The sequence below is a fragment of the Oncorhynchus gorbuscha genome, linkage group LG04 (genome assembly GCF_021184085.1).
Source record: "Oncorhynchus gorbuscha isolate QuinsamMale2020 ecotype Even-year linkage group LG04, OgorEven_v1.0, whole genome shotgun sequence".
NCBI classification, from domain to species: Eukaryota; Metazoa; Chordata; class Actinopteri; order Salmoniformes; family Salmonidae; genus Oncorhynchus; species Oncorhynchus gorbuscha.
Genome location: NC_060176.1, coordinates 57,463,764 through 57,484,556, shown reverse-complemented (window position 1 = coordinate 57,484,556; position 20,793 = coordinate 57,463,764). Strand labels below are relative to the sequence as shown.

Here is a 20,793-nt window from a genome sequence, read left to right as displayed (position 1 = left end):
CTGTATAATGGGTGCTAGCTGATGAGTATTCAGTAATGCATACACATAATTCTATAATACAACAACAGGCCTACAATTAGTCTGTGAGAAATGGGGTTTTATCAACATATGTTTGAGGTGCTTTAATTCAGCTATAGTCAACCTGACGTCTCCAACTACAGTTTGTTTTGATCAAAAGAGTTGAGAACAAGGTTGCCATGAGCAGTGTGAGTGTGATGAAATCAATTGAACCTACGAGGGCGGTGTACCCAAAAAGTCAAAAGTCAATCAGTCTCATGGTATCTGACAGCTTTTTGAGCAGCATATTGTATCTAACTTCTCCCAAAGCAATTCTGTATAAACATCCAGGCTACCCCCTGTCTCATGAGCCATACCCATCTTCATCTCACCTCAGACACTGCTAATTTGGCATGTCTAGACAACCTTGACATCAATCACTGGATAACGACCAATTAACCTTTTAGCCTGGGCTCTCACAGGGCTCCGTTACATATCTGGGTTGGCAGCTCTGCCAATTTGTTACAATACATTTCATTCAAATAGTTTCTAAAAAATATCAAAACAATGCCCACTCAACATATGTTCAAGGATTGGCCTTCAATTGTGAATGAAACCAGACTCAATGTTAAGATGACACAATAAAGACATTTCCATATGCAGAGCCTTGATTTAATACACAACCATAAATATGTATCAAATTCAGATAATTCTCCAAGCATGCACACACACACACACACCAGTTTGTGTCTTGCTCATCATATTCTTGGTCGTTAGTACACAGATGGTCACACTGTATTTTATAAAACGCCTGTTTATTTGGGTACAAATGCATTTATTTAAACAACTTAACTTCTGTCACTCATGTAAACACTGGAGAGTACCATTCTCTTGCTAAGCATGCCCTCCAGCATCCTCTCTGGACGTTGGGCTTCAATCACTACAGAAAGAGATTGACTGAGATCGAGAAGAATTGCCATAAACGGGAGGATTCAATAATGTCCAACATGCATGGGGAGGGAGATTGATACACATTCCTGATCTCCAATTGATAAAATGCTTCTGTTCTCCGGTCAAAGGATAATCTCACCCACTGATTTATCTGTGATGAGAATGTTTTACAGAACATTGATCTCTCTCCCTTTCCTCCCAATCCACTTCCATCCACTCACTCTCTCTGTCACACAAAATGTAATGTAACAACAAAACAAAATGGAGCACATGACAACGACATGGATGCAGCGCAGAACAGAACAGCAATATCCTCACATGAAGTACTTGAGCTTTTTTTTTAAAGCTGAAGATGTCAGCACCACTGATATGGACAAAATCTTATCAAACTAAATCATAATGGATCTGATTACGATTTTTCCATAGAAAAAGAGTTGGAAATATCATGTTTTCTATTGACAAACGTTCCATCTATTGATATACTATATGCTACAAGAAGCTGTAGCAGAGATGATAAATGAGGTAAGAATGGTATAAAACCATAGGAACCTGTAAACAATTATCAGTCAAATATATTTCCATTCAGAAAATGGAGGGAAAATTGATCAGTATAAAGGACTGGGTCATGGCATCTCCATTCCAATTAAAAGATGAATCTGGATAATGGTGTCATGAACTAGCCATTGAGTACTGTTGAGAAATATTGGGGGGATGCTGTCCACCTGTTTAACCAAGGACATTACTAGTGTGTTTGAACCTCATCACGGACAACTTTAGCATTTTAGCTAATTAGCAACCTTTCAACTACTTACTATTTTTTATCTAGTTTAATTAGCATGTTAGCTAACCTTTCCCCTCAACCTAACCTTAACTATTTTAGCTAACCCTTCCTCTAACTCTAACCTTAACCCTTTAACCTAACTCTAGCTAATGTTAGCCAGCTATTCAAATTTGTAACATATTGTACATTTTGCAAATTTGTAACATTGTGTACGTTTTTCAAATTCGTAACATATCATACGAAATGGATGATGGACATCCACAAATGAATACATACCATACGAAATGTAACATATCATACTAAATGGTGTGTCTCGGATTTACTGTACCAGTCAAAAGTTTGGACACACCTACTCATTCAAGGGTTTTTCTTTATTTTGACTATTGTCTACATTGTATAATAATAGTTAAGACATCAACACAATGAAACAACACATGGAATCATGTAGTAACCCAAAAAGTCTATACATTTTATATTTGAGATTCTTCAAAGTAGCCACCCGTTGCCTTGATGACAGCTTTGCACACTCTTGGCATCTATATTTTGATTTGTTTAAAACGTTTTAGGTTACTACATGATTCCATATGTGTTAATTCCTATTTTTGATGTCTACATAATGTAGAAAATAGTTAAAAATAAAGAAAAACCCTTGAATGAGTAGGTGTGGCTGAACTTTAGGCTGGTACTGTACATACAGAATAATACAAAATTCTCTGAGTCCAGGTTGTAACATGAGATCACAGCTTGAAAACACAAACTAACAGCTTTTACATTACAAAGCAAGAGGGAGAGCAAAATGAGATTGTAGAGACAAGAAAGTAGGACTATTGGGGCTTGAAATGTTTCCACCTGAAAATGAAATGTGACCAAAAATGTAATTCAAATGTTAATTGTCTTATATTCAGAGGACATGTTTAAGCTTGCTCTGCATTCTGATGTTTGGCATAAAAGAGAACTACAGAAATCCTATTACAATTCCAACTGCTCTGACTGCCCATTGAGGAAGAGAGGACAAGGGATAATAGAGATGAGGAAAACCTCTGCTCTTTTCATCTGCAAGGCTATTAGTTATTCTGCCAACAGAAAACAGATTAAGTATTCCATTTAGTGCTCTCATATACTACATTGGACAAATCCAAGCCAGGACAGCCCGAAAATATTTTTGGGATCTCTGATTGTTCTGGAAATTGTCACATAGATACTTCATTGGGAGGACTGACCAGGTAAAAGCTATGATCCCTTATTGGTGTCACCTGTTAAATCCACTTCAAATCGGTGTAAATGAAGGGGAGGAGACAGGTTAAAGAAGGATTTTTAAGCTTTGAGACAATTGAGACATGGATTGTGTATGTGTGCCATTCAGAGTGTGAATGAGAAAGACAAAAAATGGAAGTGCCTTTGAACGGGGTATGGGAGAAGGTGCCACCAGGCACACCGGTTTGAAAATATTTTTTCCTAACAACATGTCTAGAAATGAACAAAATCAAAAGGAGTGCATTGAGATAATATAATACCATAAAGCACACTGTAAGGACTATAATGACACCAAGATTTGTCTGTATCATGTGCGGTTCACGGATCATAGGATTTTACAGGATGCAAGGGTACTTTTGAAATATTCATCTAAATATGTTTGTTGTTGGATAAATTAATGTAACATTTTGTGAGCATAAATATACCAAGATGTTGTTTGTATCAGGTACGGTTCACGGACAATAGGGTCTTACAGGAAGCGTGTATAGGTCTAAAAAGGGGCAAAAATGACAACTTTCATCTTGCTTGGCTACCCAAACTTTTTTTGTATAACACTCCTTGTGCCCATCATCACCACAAATGACTTCAATAATGGCAGTCTCGGACTAATGTATGCAGCGAACGATAGAGCAGCTGAAGGATTTTAATGTGAGTCGTCAGGCGAACTTATTATTATTTGTATTTAACCATAATTTAACTAGGCTAGCCAGTTAAGAACAGATTCTTAACGTTCATCATAATTTTCTAAAGACAAATTGTGACACAAATGTAAAAAGCATGTCAAACATCCTCTGTCCTGGTTTGGAATCGCCTCATTCTCATATAAGAGCAAGATAGACAGACTGCCTCAGCTCTTCTCACCTCAGCTTTCTCCTGCAGACTGTGGTTGAGAAATGTTCTGCAGAGGACATCCTCCTGAATAGAAACTGTTCTGCACCTGTGCACTTAATAATGGATGACATTACTGAGAACGTGCATCTAAAATACATTTGTGCTTTCGCCTTCGGTGTGTTATGTGGGATTTGAGATACTTGAGGAGGAAATGAAGAAAAACATACTATAACGAGGCAAAGCACTGGTAAGTGGTGCTAAAATATTATAGGAAATAGAAACTACCTTCTATAATATTGGTGCAATTCATGAGCAACCTTTCTCCACTCCAATGTGTATGGGCCTTTTGGCTACCAAAGGGAACACTGAGTCAGAGAGAAAGGTGCAGACTTAAGTGGCCCAGCTATATCTCCCTAAGCAAAGCATGCCCTGTTAATCATTATCAACTATTCTGCCCAAAGGCCAACAAGCAGCAATACAGGGAAAGACAGATACATGACATCAGGGAAAGAGGGCACACGCAAAAGTACCTAATTAAGCATGGGCAAATCAATAAATATTTCTGTGCGACTTCCTCCCTCAACCCCTTAGCATCTGTCTGTGGTCCTGAGAAGTGGTCATGTAAAAAGAAGCTATGCAGCATGAATTTCCATCTTCAGTAGTCAAAATATGAATGCCATTGCTTTACTTTTGATAAGTATTATGTCAATGTATGCTACAATGTAATACTGCAGCTGTAAGGTAAAATGTGCTAAATAGACTGGCTTAATCTGATTAGATGGCTTGCAATTAAGGGGGCCAGAGGGCCATAATATCAGTTCACATTATTGTTATGCTCAATTTGTAAAGCTTAACAGTATGAGATCTGCTGGGGCTCCCTGTGTCAGATTTGTTTTCATCTGGTGGCGCAACTACGCAATGTCCCCTCTCTTTCCAATAATTATTTTGGCTGGGAAACAAATCAATGAACTGATGACCATAAATCCACTTAATCTTTATCAAAAGAGGCTTTGCGAGACATCAGAGGAAACACAGGTGGTTGGATAAAATAGTGGTGATATGTTAAAGGGTAAAAGTAGGAAAGGGAAAACCTTTCTAGTCCATGAACCTTGTTTCCACTTTCCTTCTCTGCCTTTCCCTTCTACCTCTACCTCAGTGGTTTCCATCCTTTTTCGGTTATTGTACCTCCAACTGAATATTGCTCTGCCCGGAGTACCCCTGAAGTACCCCTCATGTGCATCTTACCAGTAGGCTTATGGTCTCATGAGTCTTCTCAAATACCCCCTGTAGTACCCCTGGTTGGGAAACACTGCTTTACAGTATACATTCCTCTGTTACTCAGTTCTAAACCACTCAGTGTAGCTCGCTACACAGCCTCTCACTCAGTCTCAGATCTCCAATGCAGACTTCCAATGTCCTGTTTATAAACTGTAAGAAAACAGCCTGATTGCAGTCTTACAACATCAAGGGCATCTGCTTACTGTGGTACTACATTGTCAACAAAAACCTACCTGGTTTTGCACCTCTTTGGCTAGAACCAGAAACATCTAATGAAAGAGGCATAGAGAGAGAGAGGCCAGGTTTGAGATAATACTTTAGAACGAACTTATCCTCTACTGAGGTTCTCCTGTACTTGATAATTCAATACATTTACTGAGCTTTAATGTCATGTAATATACCAGCCGTTACACCTGAGAGGTGATAAAGGTATAGCCTCTGTCAATTTATCACAATCAAGATAGTAAGTAAGAGAGTGAGAGAGTTCAAATAAGACAATAGTGACATTTTACCAAATAAAAAAGCCATCGTTAAGGTTTGCTGTTGTAGCGAATATACACGATAGGCAAAGACTCACTGCACAGTGACTTGATATGGTATGTAAAAAAAATAAGTAATCATTATATTTTGCCTACAGTAAGATATATTCAAACAGGAGTGCAGGAAAGCTCAAGCTTCACTCTCTCTTAATCAATTCATGATGCTTATTTTTTGACTGAAAGAGGCATATTGTACTTTACAACATGATCTGGGTTTACAAATGGATCTGAACTAGCCTGGCATGTTATGACTCAAGTCACAATGCATTGACTCATATTTCCTATCTAACAAACAAACAGAGCAAGAGGATAATGTAAAAAATATTTTTATCCCCAAAATTACTGAGAAATTTACCTCTGGTGCCCCGCAGTGGAAATGGATCATACCTCACATTCTCTGGAGCCTGAGATTGTGTATGTGTAGGGTCCAGTCCCATTAACCAGCACATCCATAGTTGCAGAGTTTGCAGGTTTGTAGTCCACATAATACTCTTGCAGAGGTGAGCTGAGAGTGCTTTCTGTTTCCCGCACATTCTTTCGCTGCTTTTTGACCATGGAGCGCTGCTGGAGCTGCTTAATGCTGTTGGGGTAGCGCTTCCAGGACACATAAATAACCAGGAGAATTATAGCCACCGACAGGAAAAGTGCCACACAGCCAGCAATAATCTTATGGAGAGACACATACTCAAAGTCTTGCTCTGGGGTAGTAGGGGAGACCCCTGAAGGAGACGGAATGGTCGTAGCACTGCGAGTCAACTCCTCTTCAACCCGAGACAACGTGGGAAGGGGCAGGAGCTCAGGCTGAGATGGGATGTTGAGGGAGGCTGTGGTTGAGACAAAAGGGGTGGTGGGAGTGACCTTACAGATACTAAATGTCTCTACTGCATCGATCACTTTCTCTCCTTGGGCCTCCTTAGGCCCAGCACAAATCATAGTGGTCTCCTTGTTCCCCTTGAAGTTCATCAGCCAGGCCACTAAGGGGCAGATGGTAGGGCTACAGTACCACACATTACCAGCTAGGCTGATGGTGGTGAGGGAGATCCAGGCATCCACTGTCTCCTGGGACATGTTGCGAAGCTTATTGGAGTCCAAGTTCAGGGTCTGTAGGTTGGGGAGACATTGGTACGTACTGGCATCCACAACTTGCAGTTCATTTCCAGAAAGGTCCAGTTTTTGCAAGGACGTCCACGTCCAGGTTAGACCCTGGTTTATTGACTTAATTCGGTTCCATTGCAAATAGAGTGCCCGCAGGTTGGTGAGGCGGGGAAAGTGAGAGAAGTTGATCTTTGAGAATTGATTGTGTTCCAAATGAAGCTCGATCAACTTGAGCAGCCCAGCAAAAGCATTTCGAGTCAGGCTTCGCAATCGATTGTAGCCTAGATCAAGGAACTCCAAATTGCGCAAATCCTGAAAAACACGCATTGGGACAGTTTTCAGGGAGTTAGACCGCAAGTGTAGACTAAGCAACTTCCGCATGCCCTGAAATTGACTGGGCTGGAGGGCCTGCAGCTTGTTGTAAGAAAGGTCAAGATTGCGTAAGTTAGGGACAGTATGGAAAGTGTTGTTTTGTAGCTGTGTGATCTTGTTAGAGCTGAGAATCAACTCCTTGAGCCTCCGTACCCCATGGAAGGCTTGGCTGTCCACTGTGTTAATGTAGTTGTGGTCGAGATAAAGCCAAACAAGCTGACTGAGGCCTGAGAACTGACTAGCTCTGAGATTCACTAAACTGTTGTAGCGCAGAGAGAGGCCCTGGCATCCCACAGACACATTGTTTGGCACATCCCGGAAGGCATTGGACTCACAGTATACTATTTTCCCATCACATCTACAGCTTTGAGGACAGGCTCGCTCACTGATTGGAGACGCTAGCAACCAGCCCTGCACCAACAATGGGATCATGAACCATCTACGTCGCATCAGGGATCCTGCAGACATGGGGAAAAAAGATAAGGACACTCAAAAAGTGTATATGTTTATGTCAGTATCTGTTAAAATGATCATGCTGAGAATAAACATGTTGACACTATGAATGAAGTGGGAGGGAAAATGTTACCTAATTTTCTGCACTATTTTCTTAAACAAGCTTTCTCTGGATAAGAGCGTCTGCTAAATGACTTAAATGTAAATGTTATCAACTTGTTTTAGGGGACCAGCAGACTATAGTCCTTCCCGCTTCTAGAACCGCTTACATTCAAACTAGCACTTGAGATGAGAATAAATCGCTTTCATCCTAGGGACCAGTGCCTATCCACGGTCAGAGGTTGAGAAACACTGATCTGAATGAAAGCCCCGTACCTAGGGGTTGTTTAGGGGAATAGTGGAGAGTGGTACTGTGTGGTAAAACATCTAACTTACACTGAACAAAAATATAAACGCAACATGTACAGTGTTGGTCCCATGTTTCATGAGCTGAAATAAAATATCCCAGAAATATTCCATACTCACAAAAAGCTTATTTCTCTCAAATCTTCTGTTAACATCCCTGTCAGTGAGCATTTCTCCTTTGGCAAGATAATCCATCCATCTGATAGGTGTGGCATATCAAGAAGCTGATGAAACAGCATGATCATTACACAGGTGCACCTTGCGCTGGGGGGAATTAAAGGCAACTCTAAAATGTGCATTTTTGTCACACAACACAATGCCACAGATCTCTCAAGTTTTGAGGGAGTGTTCAATTGGCATGCTGACTGCAGGAATGTCCACTTGAGCTGTTGTCAGAGAATATAATGTTAACTTCTCTACCATAAGCTGCTTCTAACCTGCTTCTGAGAATTTTGTAGTACGTTCAACAGGCCTCACAACCGCAGACCACGTGTATGGTGTCAAGTGGGTGAGCGGTTTGCTGATGTCAACGTTGTGAACAGAGTGCCCCATGGTGACGGTGGGGTTATGGTATGGGCAGGCATGAACTAGGGACAGAGAACACAATTGCTTTTATCGATGGCAATATGAATGCACAGAGATACCGTGACAAGATCCTGAGGCCCATTGTCCATTCATCCGCCACATTACCTCATGTTTCGGCCCATGCCGTAAGGATCTGTACACAATTCCTGGAAGCTGAAAATGTCTCAATTCTTCCATGGCCTGCATACTTTCCAGCTATTTCACCCATTGAGCAAGTTTAGGATGATCTGGATAGACAGTTACGCCAGCATGCTCCAGTTCCCGCCAATATCCGACAACTTCACACAGCCATTCAGGAGGAGTGAGACAACATTCCACATGCCACAATCAACAGCCTGATCAACTCTACGCGAGGATGTGAAGGATGTGTCGCGCTTCATGAGGCAAATGGTGGTCACGACAGATACTGCCTGGTTTTCTGATCCACACCCCTACTTATTTAAAAAGGTATCTGTGACCAACAGATGCATATCTCTATTTCCAGTCATGTGAAATTCATAGATTAGGGCCTAATGAATTGATTTAAATTGACTGATTTCCTTATATGAACTGTAACTCAGCAAAATCTTTGAAATTGCTGCATGTTGAGTTCATATTTTTGTTCAGTATAAATACAAAAGCTGCATGTTGCAATAGTTCAGCTGCTGGTGTGCTTTTATAGATTAATTAGCAATCACATCCATCAATGTTGTATTCCTGTGGGTGATATTGAGAGTAATGTGAGGTAATATTGAAGGTTAGTAGTTCAAGAGGTATAGCAGCTATAAAGGATTCATGCTCTTGATTTTTTTGGAATGAACTACTATTAAAATGGCCAAGCAGTAATATTTGTAAATTAAAAGAGAATTGATGGGGATTTGTAATTTGAGAAAATCTATTAGTGACCCATGCATGTGAGCTCAAGCCACAAGAAGTCTATGTGGCATAAAAGCTGTTATAAAAGTGGTGAACTTCCGTCTCACATATCATAATACTTTCATTGCAGTAATTGGACATTTAGTGGAGTACTATATCATGGGGCAAGAGAGGTATCTGAAAAACAATTGGCCAGCCCAGTTGTGGGAGCTGTGAACAATGTATGCATAAATGCAAATACAAACTGAGACAGAAAAGGACTAAAGAGTCAGTGGTAGGCTAGGCTATGTTTCTGGTTGGCAATTCTACAGAAAAAGCCATAAGAATCAGCCCATGATTCTCTTGCCCCGTTCATTTCTCTGTCTCTATGTAACACATTGCCCTGGATTTTTTTTTAACCCACAACGTTCCCTTTAGAGTCTAATTTGGTCATGAACTAACGTTTTCATAGAAATGTTCCTGCGATGTTTCCAAGAGACTATTCCCTTAATGTCAAATATAACTTACCCAGAACGTGGTTACCATGTTCTCAGAACATAAGATATTCATGTTCTAGACAAGTTTCATGGGAACGTTTCAAAAATGTGTCCAAAAAAGATCATTATACATCATGTCATGTTACCAAGCCCATCAAGGCCCTGATTGGTGAACCACTCATAGTTCTTTGTCTCTTGGCAATGTTAGGGATACTCACACACAATGCTTTTAACATACAGCGTTTTCAATTGACATATTTGACACACATGATAACATTGTGCATGTTCAATTCATCACACAACCTCTCGGTTCACATTACTTCGATCTTCCTGGATCCTGCTATACCACCATGTCTGTGTAAGGTACTGTATAAATTACTCTGATTATTCTAACTTCAATGATTTTATTTACTTATTTCAGCTTTCAATATTGTTGTCTGATGTCGGTGGGGCATGTTAACCTGTTAATGACACTCATCAATCACTATGATCGATAAAATATTTTCTTGAGTGTACTTTTAACAGAGCTGAGATTTACTCAGCACATTCACCCTATTGCTTACACCTATCAAGTTGTTTCAGATATACACAAGTGCCTATGGGAGGAGGGGTTAGGGCAGCGGTTCCCAAACTAGGAGTCACGATCCCATGTGGGGTCACCTGATATTAAAATGGGATTGCGGGAGCATTTCCAAAATCCTGGTTAAAAATCTTTACTTTTTAAAAATAATATGGTCTTTGTCTCTCGAAATCATTGTAATGTGGTTAACCTTAAGAATCTAAATTAAAATGATTTAAATCTGTCTGCTTTTCCTTCACTCTGCGGTCCAACTCATCTTAAAACATCTCAATTTGATTGAGGTCGGGTGATTGTGGCAGCCAGGGTGGCAGTTAGCCTAGTGGTTAGAGCGTTGGGCCAGTAACCGAAAGGTTTCTTGATCGAATCCCTGAGTTGACAATGTAAAAATCTGTTGTTCTGCCCTGAACAAGGCAGTTAACCCACTGTTCATAGGCTATCATTGTAAATAACAATTTGTTCTTAACAAAGCCTAGTAAGTTAGAATTCAACCAGAGAATGCCCTTAGATTGTGGGAAAAGGCTGCACTTCAATCATTTGGTGAATGACTAAGCTATGAAACCCCACACTATTACAGAGACTTTGATATTATCAGCTGCAATTGATATGATGAAAACAATGTATGGGGAGGTAGAGGCACAGGAACTCACATCAAAACCTTTGTCAGATAACCCTGTGAAACTAAGAATTGATGCTATAGCTAGTAATCAAAAGGCAACTGACTGAACGACTCAAAAACTCCATCTATCACGAGACGGCTGGCAGTCCTCTGCACTCTAGTTATGAATGTGTCTCCCTCTGCCATATGGACGCATTGTATGTTACACCCACTTATCTATAATGGATACACCGAGAGAAACGGGTGGAAAAAGAGCTGAGTGCAAAACTCTGAGATATTCAGAACGTAACTTTGATTGTAAACTACATTGCACACGCCTGTTCGCAAAACTATGTGGGGATATGGGATCAGATGTTCTATTTTCACACTGAAAGGGGGAGTGTTGGAAATATTTTTCGAATTGAGAGAGGAGCTGTTGTCATCCGCAATGGATGTAAAAAAACAGTCTTTGTAGACTTTCTGTGTAATGAAAAGAAATGTGTCTCCTTGCCTAGGTAACAGACATATTTGGGAAACTCAACAAACTGAACCCAAGCATGCAGGGGAAATACCAACAAATTCTACAGATGAGTGACCAAATCAGCTAAATCCACCTGACTGGAATCCTGGCTCAGTTGACATGCTGGTAAGTGAAATCGAACAGCTGATCGAGCTGTCATGTGACTGAATGCTGCAGACAACCCATTCACGGGTCACTACGGAACAGCTTAGGTTCCTGACTCAAAGAGAATACTGTGCCGTTTCCCTCCAAGCATTAAAACTTATGGAATGCTCATTCAGTGCTCTCATCTGCATAAAAAATAAATATAGATCCAGGTTGAATGTCGACCACGCCTCCTGACTTTGAGAAGCTCCGAATGCATCAAGCACACCCATCTCATTAGTGGTGGTAAGATAAGATAAATATGTCAGACTTATTTGCAATTGATTGTCATAGCCCCACATTAAAAGTATATAATGGTGAGTTCAGAATACAATCAGAAATACTGTTTTGCAATTGACTGCGATAGCCCCAATTAAAAAAGTAAACATTGGCTGTTAATAATAATAATTAAAAAATAAAAATAAAAATAAAAATAAATAATGTTAATAATAATAATAACCTGCCCGCTCGACCCTATCCCCTCCTCTCTTCTCCAGACCATTTCCGGAGACCTTCTCCCTTACCTCACCTCGCTCATCAACTTATCCCTGACCGCTGGCTACGTCCCTTCCGTCTTCAAGAGAGCGAGAGTTGCACCCCTTCTGAAAAAACCTACACTCGATCCCTCCGATGTCAACAACTACAGACCAGTATCCCTTCTTTCTTTTCTCTCCAAAACTCTTGAACGTGCCGTCCTTGGTCAGCTCTCCCACTATCTCTCTCAGAATGACCTTCTTGATCCAAATCAGTCAGGTTTCAAGACTAGTCATTCAACTGAGACTGCTCTTCTCTGTATCACGGAGGCGCTCCGCACCGCTAAAGCTAACTCTCTCTCCTCTGCTCTCATCCTTCTAGACCTATCGGCTGCCTTCGATACTGTGAACCATCAGATCCTCCTCTCCACCCTCTCCGAGTTGGGCATCTCCGGCGCGGCCCACGCTTGGATTGCGTCCTACCTGACAGGTCGCTCCTACCAGGTGGCGTGGCGAGAATCTGTCTCCTCACCACGCACTCTCACCACTGGTGTCCCCCAGGGCTCTGTTCTAGGCCCTCTCCTATTCTCGCTATACACCAAGTCACTTGGCTCTGTCATAACCTCACATGGTCTCTCCTATCATTGCTATGCAGACGACACACAATTAATCTTCTCCTTTCCCCCTTCTGATGACCAGGTGGCGAATCGCATCTCTGCATGTCTGGCAGACATATCAGTGTGGATGACGGATCACCACCTCAAGCTGAACTTCGGCAAGACGGAGCTGCTCTTCCTCCCGGGGAAGGACTGCCCGTTCCATGATCTCGCCATCACGGTTGACAACTCCATTGTGTCCTCCTCCCAGAGCGCTAAGAACCTTGGCGTGATCCTGGACAACACCCTGTCGTTCTCAACTAACATCAAGGCGGTGGCCCGTTCCTGTAGGTTCATGCTCTACAACATCCGCAGAGTACGACCCTGCCTCACACAGGAAGCGGCGCAGGTCCTAATCCAGGCATTTGTCATCTCCCGTCTGGATTACTGCAACTTGCTGTTGGCTGGGCTCCCTGCCTGTGCCATTAAACCCCTACAACTCATCCAGAACGCCGCAGCCCGTCTAGTGTTCAACCTTCCCAAGTTCTCTCACGTCACCCCGCTCCTCCGCTCTCTCCACTGGCTTCCAGTTGAAGCTCGCATCCGCTACAAGACCATGGTGCTTGCCTACGGAGCTGTGAGGGGAACGGCACCTCAGTACCTCCAGGCTCTGATCAGGCCCTACACCCAAATAAGGGCACTGCGTTCATCCACCTCTGGCCTGCTCGCCTCCCTACCACTGAGGAAGTACAGTTCCCGCTCAGCCCAGTCAAAACTGTTCGCTGCTCTGGCTCCCCAATGGTGGAACAAACTCCCTCACGACGCCAGGACAGCGGAGTCAATCACCACCTTCCGGAGACACCTGAAACCCCACCTCTTTAAGGAATACCTAGGATAGGATAAAGTAATCCTTCTCACCCCCTCCCCCCTTAAAATATTTAGATGCACTATTGTAAAGTGGCTGTTCCACTGGATGTCATAAGGTGAATGCACCAATTTGTAAGTGGCTCTGGATAAGAGCATCTGCTAAATGACTTAAATGTAATGTAAATGTAATAACATGGTTGGGGTCGGAAGACTTTTCAGATATCAAAATATCGTTTGCGAACACCTGCGTTAGGGTTTCCTCTGGACAGGGCCTAACTATACTAGCCCAATAAGCACATGCACTAGAGATATCCCTTATTGGGAGAGTGGTTAGGGAGCTCGTCATTGGTGCTGATAGCCTGGGTTTGAGATCCGGTAGGGGAATCCTCTTAATGTCACATTCTTAGCAATTTATTTTAATGTCATTATTTGGCAACAGTTACACCACACTCATCTGATCTATATCAAATGAGTGTCTCGTTGAAAGATTGGAATATGTAGGATTACCCCTTGAGCCCGAATTATGACCACATTTCCACTACCTTTCATAAATGATCAATATTTATTAATTCTATATAGCTGAGCATCTCTCCATTGTCTTCTTGACATCCACACCACATACCATCTATATCATGCATTTACAAGTTCAAGAATGGATGTTCATCCCAAGTGATTGTGTCGTAATGTCTGTTTTTACACATTAAAACTTGGAGCTGCAACTCTGTGTTGTATATTGTTTTGGTATAACTGGCATCATCATTGCTTAAATGGCAAATGTGAGAAAGTACAGACTTCTGTAAATATACACATTTCTGATATTCTAAGAATATGGCAACCATGTTCTGGGCATGTTTCTATCAGAAGCAACACTACCACTTGGGCCATGTTTTGGCAACAAATTAGGAATGTTACAGATAGAAATGCACAGTAGCGGTGCGTGAGTAAACTCACCAGGGAAGCCAGAAAAAAGGCATATTACAATCTTTGCGTTGCGATAATTGCACTGTTTGCTCTATAACCTGTTAGTTCATATGCCTTGACACTGTGGTATACTGTATAGGCCTAAGGCCAAGACAATAAGAAGACACTGAGGCTGTCCGGTGAAGTGCATAAAACATATTGCATTGAACAAACAGGTCAAGCAAGGTAATGTTTCCAACATTTTCAGACAACTAAACAACTATTTATTTAGAACCACTGAGAGTTACCGCAAGTTGCAAAGAAAACAGGAGCTGCCTCCACTATTTCAGCACCATTTCAACATCATCTAATCACCTATGCTTAGTCTAGAACAGCGACAACTAAAATATACCAAAACTATTTAGTGTCCAATCAACGTAAGATAAATACACTGCTCAAAACAATAAAGGGAACACTTAAACAACACAATGTAACTCAAAGTCAATCACACTTCTGTGAAATCAAACTGTCCACTTAGGAAGCAACACTGATTGACAATAAATGTCACATGTTGTTGTGCAAATGGAATAGACAACAGGTGGAAATTATAGGCAATTAGCAAGACACCTCCAATATAGGAGTGGTTCTGCAGGTGGTGACTACAGACCACTTCTCAGTTCCTATGCTTCCTGGCTGATGTTATGGTCACTTTTGAATGCTGGCGATGCTTTCACTCTAGTGGTAGCTTGAGACGGAGTCTACAACCCACACAAGTGGCCAGGTAGTGCAGCTCATCCAGGATGGCCCGTCAATGGGAGCTGTGGCAAGAAGGTTTGCTGTGTCTGTCAGCGTAGTGTCCAGAGCATGAAGGCGCTACCAGGAGACAGGCCAGTACATCAGGAGACGTGGGGGAGGCCGTAGGAGGGTAACAACCCAGCAGCAGGACCGCTACCTCCGCCTTTGGGCAAGGAGGAGCAGGAGGAGCACTGCCAGAGCCCTGCCAAATGACATCCAGCAGGCCACAAATGTGCATGTGTCTGCTCAAACGGTCAGAAACAGACTCCATGAGGATGGAATGAGGCCCCGACGTCCACAGGTGGGGGTTGTGCTTTACAACCCAACACCGTGCAGGACGTTTGGCATTTGCCAGAGAACACCAAGATTGGCAAATTCACCACTGGCGCCCTGTGCTATTCACAGATGAGAGCAGGTTCACACTGAGCACGTGACAGATGTGACAGTCTGGAGACGTCATGGAGAACATTCTGCTGCCTGCAACATCCTCCAGCATGACCGGTTTGGCGCTGGGTCAGTCATGGTGTGGGGTGGCATTTCTTTGGGGGGCCGCACAGCCCTCCATGTGCTCGCCAGAGGTATCCTGACTGCCATTAGGTACCGAGATGAGATCCTCAGACCCCTTGTGAGACCATATGCTGGTGCGGTTGGCCCTGGGTTCCTCCGAATGCAAGATAATGCTAGACCTCATGTGGCTGGAGTGTGTCAGCAGTTCCTGCAATAGGAAGGCATTGATGCTATGGACTGGCCCGCCTGTTCCCCAGACCTGAATCCAATTGAGCACATCTGGGACATCATGTCTCGCTCCATCCACCAACAGACTGCACCACAGACTGTCCAGGAGTTGGCGGATGCTTTAGTCCAGGTCTGGGAGGAGATCCCTCAGGAGACCATCCGCCACCTTATCAGGAGCATGCCCAGGCGTTATAGGGAGGTCATACAGGCACGTGGAGGCCACACACACTACTGAGCCTAATTTTGACTTGTTTTAAGGACATTACATCAAAGTTGGATCAGCCTATAGTGCGGTTTTCCACTTTAATTTTGAGTGTGACTCCAAATCCAGACTTCCATGGGTTGATAAATTAGATTTCCATTGATAATTTTTCGTGTGATTTTGTTGTCAGCACATTCAACTATTGAAAGAAAAAAGTATTTAATAAAAATATTTAATTCATTCAGATCTAGGATGTGTTATTTTAGTGTTCCCTTTATTTTTTTGAGCAGTGTATGATGTTGGCTGTCCATGGTACTGATTTCTGTGTGTGTGTGTGCCTGCATGAGCGTGTCTGTAGAAAACCATGTTGACTCACCCTACTTGTAGAGAAACGCCGATGCCATCCTCTTCTTTCATTTTGTCTAAATGGTTTTATATTTTGTATTACTATTATTATTATTTTTCAGGCCTTTCGAAGTAAAAAATAAAGTACCTTGTTTGAACATTCTACACACATTTACATACTGTACATGTTTTTTAGTTTTTTTTACAGTAGTTACATAGCAAGAATAAAGTAATTTGATTTTTTTATATACATTACATCTGGATAGATAGTACTTATACATCATGTTTTCAACCATAACTATTATACAACATGAACTTTTAAACCCACCCCTCAGCTACTCTCAGTCCATCCCACCTATCTCCATAAACCACCTGTTTATGATTTCCATGTGCCATATGTTCTGTGATGTTTCACATAAATTCTGAACTGGTCTAGTTGCATAGTATCAACAAAGGTCCTTCTGTAGCTCAGTTGGTAGAGCATGGCGCTTGTAACGCCAGGGTAGTGGGTTCGATCCCCGGGACCACCCATACGTAGAATGTATGCAAACATGACTGTAAGTCGCTTTGGATAAAAGCGTCTGCTAAATGGCATATATTATTATTATATTAAATTCTAGGTTAAAGATATCTTTTGACTAAAAGTACAGTTTTTTTGTTGATTGATTGACTATGGCTCACAACAGTGCTATTTGTAGGGTTCATTGTAGATAAATTTGGTGATTTTTTTCAGCCATTCCTGAACCTGTGACCGGAAACAAGCTATAGTACACGATTTTAGTTTTTTGTTGTCCTAGGCTACCTGGCTAAAATGCTTGCTTGCTAGCCTAACTTCCTTTCATGGGCAATGATACCCCAGGCCATCTCATTAACATTAGCATACATCTAGCTACATGTTGAATTTATAGTTGGATCAGAATCGTCATTATAATAATTGCTCAGACTAAATCCCTATCTCCATCCATGGCTGACTTAGGAAAGGGACAATTTTAGCTAGCTAGCTAGCCACCGGAGGACAACAACACCACGAGATGCAACAATTCAAATTTTTGTTCTGTCAATGACGTTTGGCTTTTGATGTGATTGGTCTGAAGCCAAATACAAACTGTCTTTCCTTGACATTTGTTTTGGTGCACCAGTACCATTCACAGCTGAGCTCACCCAGTTTATCTCAACACTGATTGGCTATTATTATTATTTATTTTTTATCAAGGGAGGCCAAATGGTCGCTGGCTTCCCTTGCAGTCAATGCTACTCGCGGCAATAATGGCATTCTCTTTTTGACCAGACAGCATCAGATAGATACGCTACACATACTGAGACAGAGGGGGGCTGTTTAATTTGCTCAGATGCTTTCTCTGGTGAGATACATTCAGCCACTTGTGAATTGAAGGAAATTTATGAAACACAGAGAGACTAAATAATAAATCAGTTTGTTCATTTTTTTCTTGGTACATTTTTGGGGGAAGCCTGGCTTTCCTTGGCATCCATGAATACATGCCACTGGAAATGCAATGAGGAGAGCTGATGTGATTCCTAATGAGAGACACACATTAGTTCTACATAGTATATGTGGTGTGGATTTCAAAAAGAAGATAGCTGAGCATCTCAAAGAGAACTCTATCTAGAATTCTACCGATTCCCATCTTTGAATGAGAAACAAATTTTAATTAGATCAGATAAGTGTGTTGTAATTGTTGCCAAATAATGACATTATTAACATATATTGCTAAGAATCTGAGTGTAGGGTTACTCCCCTTGCAGGTCTTGAACCCAGGCCACCAGCACCAATGACAAACACCCTAACAACTGTCTCAATAAGGGATATCTCTAGGGTATGTGCTTATTGGACCAGTATAGTTAGACCCTAACCAGAATAAAACTATGATCAATACAAGTTTTCTTGAGTGTACTGTTAACAGAGCTGAGATTTACTTAATTCTATTATTTACACATATCAAGTTGTTTCACATCTACACAAGTGCTTAGGGAGTAGGGGTTAGGTGATTGAGGAGTATCATTAAAACAGCTTAATGTTCCCCACAAACAATAGATAACAATACAGAAAGCGCATAATTGTTTAAATAAGTCAATCAAATCAATGATGAGAGAGTATAGTCAAATTAACTGATAAATGACATAGACATAGTAGTGTAGCAGGAAGATCTGAATGCTGTAAACCAAGAGATTGTGAGTTCAAATCCCAGGTTGTAGAATAATATTTGCTCTATAAATGATAATGCACAATGTAATTGTGTGTCAAATATCTAAGTTGAAAACACTATGTTAAAAGCACTGTGCCTTGCCAATAGACAAAAAGAGCTATGAATGGATCAGTGATTCACCAATCATGGCCTTGGCAACAGTAACAATGCATGATATGTATGGGGGGGGGGACATTTATTTGGTACCATTAGGCTACTTCCTATCAACTGATGCAACGTTCCAATGAAACGTGTTGAGAACATTTAAATTGTACATTCTGAGAACATGACAACCATGTTTGGTGGGACATTGATAGACTATTCTCCCAACCCTCAGAGAACTGGACACATGAATGTTCTTCCAACTTCCCAAGAAACGTGTCTAGAAAATGTATATATTATATTCTGGGAACATGGCAACCATGTTCTGTGTATGTTTGGTTGGTGAAATGTTCTAAATGTAATAGCAAAACATGCAACATACAAAAAAATGTCAGGTTTTTGCTAACATAGATAGAATCTTCCTCTAACAGAAACACTGGACACTCATACATTAGGGGAACATTATGGTTAACATTACAAAAACGATATATCTTCCTTGATTTGTTTAGCTGGGGCATTATGCGCAGGAGAACAGTGTCAAAATATCATCCAATGAAGGCAGACACTGATAAAACCAAAAACATAGCAAACCTGTTGATCAAAGTGAAAACGATTTATCTCGGCTATTATATATAAAAGCTGTATTATGTGTAGTGACCATAGTCTGTCCTCGCTCTGGTTACCATCTCGAGACAAGGAATAAAGTTATCAAAGCTATAACTTAATAGCAAGACATTTGAGATACAAGATCGTTTCTAAACTGCTGTCTGCCTGGTAGGCTAATTTCATAAAGGCTGCTACCCTAGCCTACCCTTGAGGCACATTCGTATTGGCATGCGGCAGATTGATAATGGTATTCCGTTCAATGTGTGAGGGTCTGCATGGCATTATGCCTCTAGGGATTTTCTCTATTTTGTGAAGAAATTATAGGCCTATCAATATATTCCAGTAGCATAGGAAATACATAACACATGGGTTTTGACACAATCATGTAATCAATGACGTGATTCCTTCGTTTCTGAGCTGTTGTCTTGCCTAACATGAGCACAATGTATATGGACAAATGGAACACATTCTTTCATATTGTCTTCAACATACCCATGTCTGCGTGCTGTCGGCTTCTTTCCACAGGTTAGAGCCTTCTGATGCTTGACTCCAAAGCCCGCATGTCACGCGCAGTCCTCATTTGGTTGGACAAATAACCAACACCGCTCAACTAACCAGTGCAGCGAAGTCAGTGCAGCCAATTTGCTTCACAGCCAAAGGCACTGCACTGTGCACACCTGCCGCTGTGATCAAAATTCTTCTAAGTATGGAGTAGCCTTATTTAGGGATCGTATCTTTATACCAGTTGCATACCACGACTCCAATTATATAAGCAAAGCAAAGCGTTGTACTCTAACAGATGATGATGTAAAAAGCCCATAAACAGCATTCCACCAATGGAAAAATGCACTTTGAAAATAAGTTTAGGTCTATGTGTGGGTTAACTCAAGAAACGTCAAATTAATAGCCTATCAAGTAACAAAATACGCTGATATTCCGAGCAGCAAGCGTGTAATCCAGTCAGCAAGCGCCAGTTAAAGCCTATGTTGGTGGGATTTAGCCAAGCATATCACTGGCAAAGGTTTTCGCTCCATAGTCTAGTCGCAACTGGTCCTGATGAGAGAAATACATACAATTATACAGTTCTGTCGAATGCCAGTGCGCTCAGCCTCGCCAGACAAGGCTATTAAGGATGCCCTCTCCTGGCCATAGCGCGTGCCAGCAGTTGCCATCAAATGGATGGATGAATAGACACAAAATGAATAGACCATTTATGTCTGAACAATGAACTGTAAGGCTACTACACAATAACATAAC

At 41.5% G+C, this 20,793-nt stretch overlaps 1 protein-coding gene across 2 annotated transcripts in view; it reads right to left on the bottom strand.

The window, feature by feature from the left end:
• The window catches only part of LOC124034350 (leucine-rich repeat transmembrane neuronal protein 4-like), a 79,960-nt gene extending 59,395 nt beyond the window's left edge, over positions 1 to 20,565 (bottom strand). Inside the window, exons 1-3 of one of the 2 annotated variants that reach the window (XR_006838561.1) lie at positions 20,029 to 20,565; positions 5,987 to 7,556; positions 5,326 to 5,361 (exon numbers count right to left, since the gene is read on the bottom strand). Coding sequence is in view for 1 of the 2 variants with exons in the window: in XM_046347434.1 (XP_046203390.1) it covers positions 6,013 to 7,556; positions 20,029 to 20,032 (1,548 nt within the window). In the remaining variant the exon portion in view is untranslated. The remainder of the gene's footprint in view (positions 1 to 5,325; positions 5,362 to 5,986; positions 7,557 to 20,028) is intronic. The other variant, XM_046347434.1, reaches the window with a different exon arrangement.
• Positions 20,566 to 20,793: the final 228 nt, after the last annotated feature.